Source organism: Gossypium hirsutum, chromosome A10 (assembly GCF_007990345.1).
Source record: "Gossypium hirsutum isolate 1008001.06 chromosome A10, Gossypium_hirsutum_v2.1, whole genome shotgun sequence".
Classification (NCBI taxonomy): domain Eukaryota; kingdom Viridiplantae; phylum Streptophyta; class Magnoliopsida; order Malvales; family Malvaceae; genus Gossypium; species Gossypium hirsutum.
The window spans coordinates 80946467-80949635 of record NC_053433.1 but is presented as its reverse complement, the minus strand read 5'-3'; the positions used below and the strand labels follow the sequence as shown (position 1 = coordinate 80949635).

General features: G+C 31.6%; 1 protein-coding gene across 1 annotated transcript; it reads left to right on the top strand.

Annotated features, from left to right (window-relative positions):
- The first annotated feature begins 252 nt into the window (after nt 1–252).
- LOC107896799 (endochitinase EP3) lies at nt 253–1381 on the top strand. The gene is made up of 2 exons (XM_016822078.2): nt 253–707; nt 802–1381. The coding sequence occupies exons 1-2, from the start codon at nt 290–292 to the stop codon at nt 1203–1205; spliced, it is 822 nt and encodes a 273-aa protein (XP_016677567.1). The 5' UTR covers nt 253–289; the 3' UTR covers nt 1206–1381.
- Nucleotides 1382–3169: the final 1788 nt, after the last annotated feature.

Genomic DNA, 3169 nt, shown 5'->3' with positions numbered 1-3169 from the left:
TATGATGAAGATATGCATCAAATATAAATTTTATTCAAAAGAATAAAAATAATAGATAAAAATAATGTTAAAAACAAACAAACAAACCCAAACTCAATCCAATTTCATAACAATCTTATCAAAGTGGAAGCTTCCTCGTAAACACGTCGCACCAGGCTATGGTAGAAAAGTCCAATAACTTAGGTCACATAGACCCGTAGTCAATACGATATTGGAAAACATTACCCTATAAATATCTCCACTGCCTCAATCCCTTGCTCACATCAAACTTCCCTCTCATCCTTTGGAAATGGAGTCCTTAGCTATGGGAAAAAAGCTACTAACATCTGTTCTCGTAGGACTAGTAGTTGCTTCAGCTATAACCCAAACCGTGTTGGCTCAAAACTGTGGCTGTGCGCCAAACTTGTGTTGCAGTCAACATGGTTATTGCGGTCAGGGTAACGATTACTGTGGCACTGGTTGCAAAGAAGGCCCTTGTTTCTCCAAGTCTCCCACTGGTGCTTCAGTTGCCTCCATTGTTTCACCTCAGTTCTTCAACGGGATAATCAACCAAGCTCGTGCGGATTGTGCAGGCAAGAAATTCTATACACGACAAGCTTTCCTGACTGCACTTGATTCCTTTCCCGATTTCGGAAAATTGGGTTCTGATGTTGAATCCAAGCGTGAGATTGCTGCATTCTTCGCCCATGCTACCCATGAGACTGAATGTAAAGCTCTTTTTCCTTTGAACTAAACCACGGATTCGAAGCTCATTATATAGTCCTAAATCTGATGTCTTTGTATATATTCCTATATTTGCAGTCTTTTGCTATACAGAAGAGCAGGATAAAAGTAATAGCTACTGTGAAGCCAATCCAAAGTTCCCATGTGCACCAGGGAAGTCCTACCACGGTCGAGGACCGCTTCAGCTTACAGGGAATACTAACTACGGGAACGCAGGGAATGCTTTGAAGCTGGACTTATTGAAAAATCCTGAAATGGTGGCCAATGATCCTGTTGTCTCATTTAAGGGTTCATTATGGTACTGGATGGCCGCTGTCCGCCCCTTCATCGGCCAAGGGTTCGGAGCAACCATCAAAGCCATCAATGGCAGGCTTGAATGTGGTGTTCCAGCTGCACAAGACAAAGTTCAGCGTCGAATTCGGTTTTACACCGATTATTGTAAACAATTGGGGGTTGATCCTGGACCCAGTCTGTCTTGTTAGAGTTTTAGCGATATTTTCAGCTGTTTTTCTAGCAGTATAATATGAACAATTAGGGGATTGAAGGCTACTGATGCTGTTGAGTAGCTTTTGGTTTTCCCAGAATAAATTTACTGTAGGGTTCCATTTTAAGAGACCTGCTATAGAATAAAATAAAGGGAAATTTATGTGTTTTTTTATACATTTGCCCTGCTATGCGTCCTTTTTTTATTAATATACTTAAATTAAATATAAATAATATAGCAATGTAATAAAATCGACAAACAATTTTCTTTTACTTGATAGATAGATAATATTTCTAAGTTAATAATTGGTTTAGTTAAAGTAAAATTTCAACACGCATTTAGTAATTAGATCTGGGGCTGCTTTATATGGGTTTTTATTTTTAGTTTTTTTTAGGTATGCAATATTATTATAGTATCTAATTTTATTGTTATCGTTATTTTTATATTAATTGTAGAAAAATATACTATCCATCCGAAGGGGCTCTTGAAAAAATTATACAAATAACTCATTACAGCTTTTTGTAAGTTCTCTTGTAATTGTAAATGAATTACCTTAAAAAATATGAAAAACAAATTCCATCATTTTTTATATTCTCTCATATTTTTGTTATTTATTCATAAATTCTAACATAATTTTTTAATAATTATTAATAATTCCTCATAATTTTTAATATTTTCCCATAATTTTAGTATTTTCTCGTAAGGCATGCCATTAGAATTTTTAGTATGCTTTCAAAATAAAATGTTGACTTGAAAAATCAATTTTTGATATAAAAGAAATATTTTTCAATAATAATAAAATTTGTTTTATATATACTATAAAATAAAAAATTTTAAAAAATAAAGTAAATTTTATAAGAAGAATCAATATTTGGTAGTCTCTTATAATTTTTGGTACTTCATCATATTTTTTGGTACTCACATCATATTTTGTGTTATTCCCTCGTGGTTTTTAGTACTCTAAAAATTATGAGGGAAAACTCAAAAAAATAAAAGACTTACAAAAAAAAAAACATTAAGAAGTACCAACAATACGAGAGAATATTAGAGGATACCAAATTTGATTCGTCTTACTAAATTTGTTTCATTTATTTAATTTTTACTTTTTTTAAAAAAAATTATCATGAAATATATTTTTCCCTTACAAAATTTAGTATGAAAAATAATAATTTAAAAGTTACATCATCCTATTAAATTTTTTACTAAAACACGAAACTAAAACTAAGTAAAAACTACTGAAAAGACATTCAAATTACTCGAGAACAAGCTTATTAAGTATAACGGGAAATCTAATTTGACGTATCAAATTACGGAAAATAAAAAAAGTACAAAAAAAAACTATAAGGAAATACTGAAAAAATATGTGAAAGTACAAAAAGATGAAAATGTATAAAAAATTATGAGAGAACACCAAATAACATGAGAGTTGATAAAAAAAAATTGTAAGGGAATGGGTGATACAGTGGGTGAATGATCTTAGTTGCCAACATAATGAATTGGTGGATTCCGTGAACAAAAATATGGTTACAGCATGGCAAATATGAAAACACAGAAATCAAGCATGTTTTTCAGGTACCAAAACAAATCCTACTAAAGTCTTAAAATGTTTGAGCTAGTATTGGTTGTCCGTAACTATGGCATATCAATTTGCTAACAATTGAAAATAAGTTAACAACAAGCCATCGCTCGACTGTAAGTTGGTAAGTGATGTCGATCACCCTCCCACGATGAATCCCCTCATGGACGTTAGGAATAATTGTAGCATTGGTCTTTGCTTCATAGTCAATCATAAATATGATGGTAAAAATATTATAGAGGTTCATGTATTAAAAATTGAATTGCATTTTTCTTCATCTATTCAATTAAAGGTAAATTAATCATTGTACATTAAATGAAGTAGTAAATTAGTTATTTTTGTTAAAAATTTAATTTATTTATACTTGAAAATCGGGTAACTAAAAT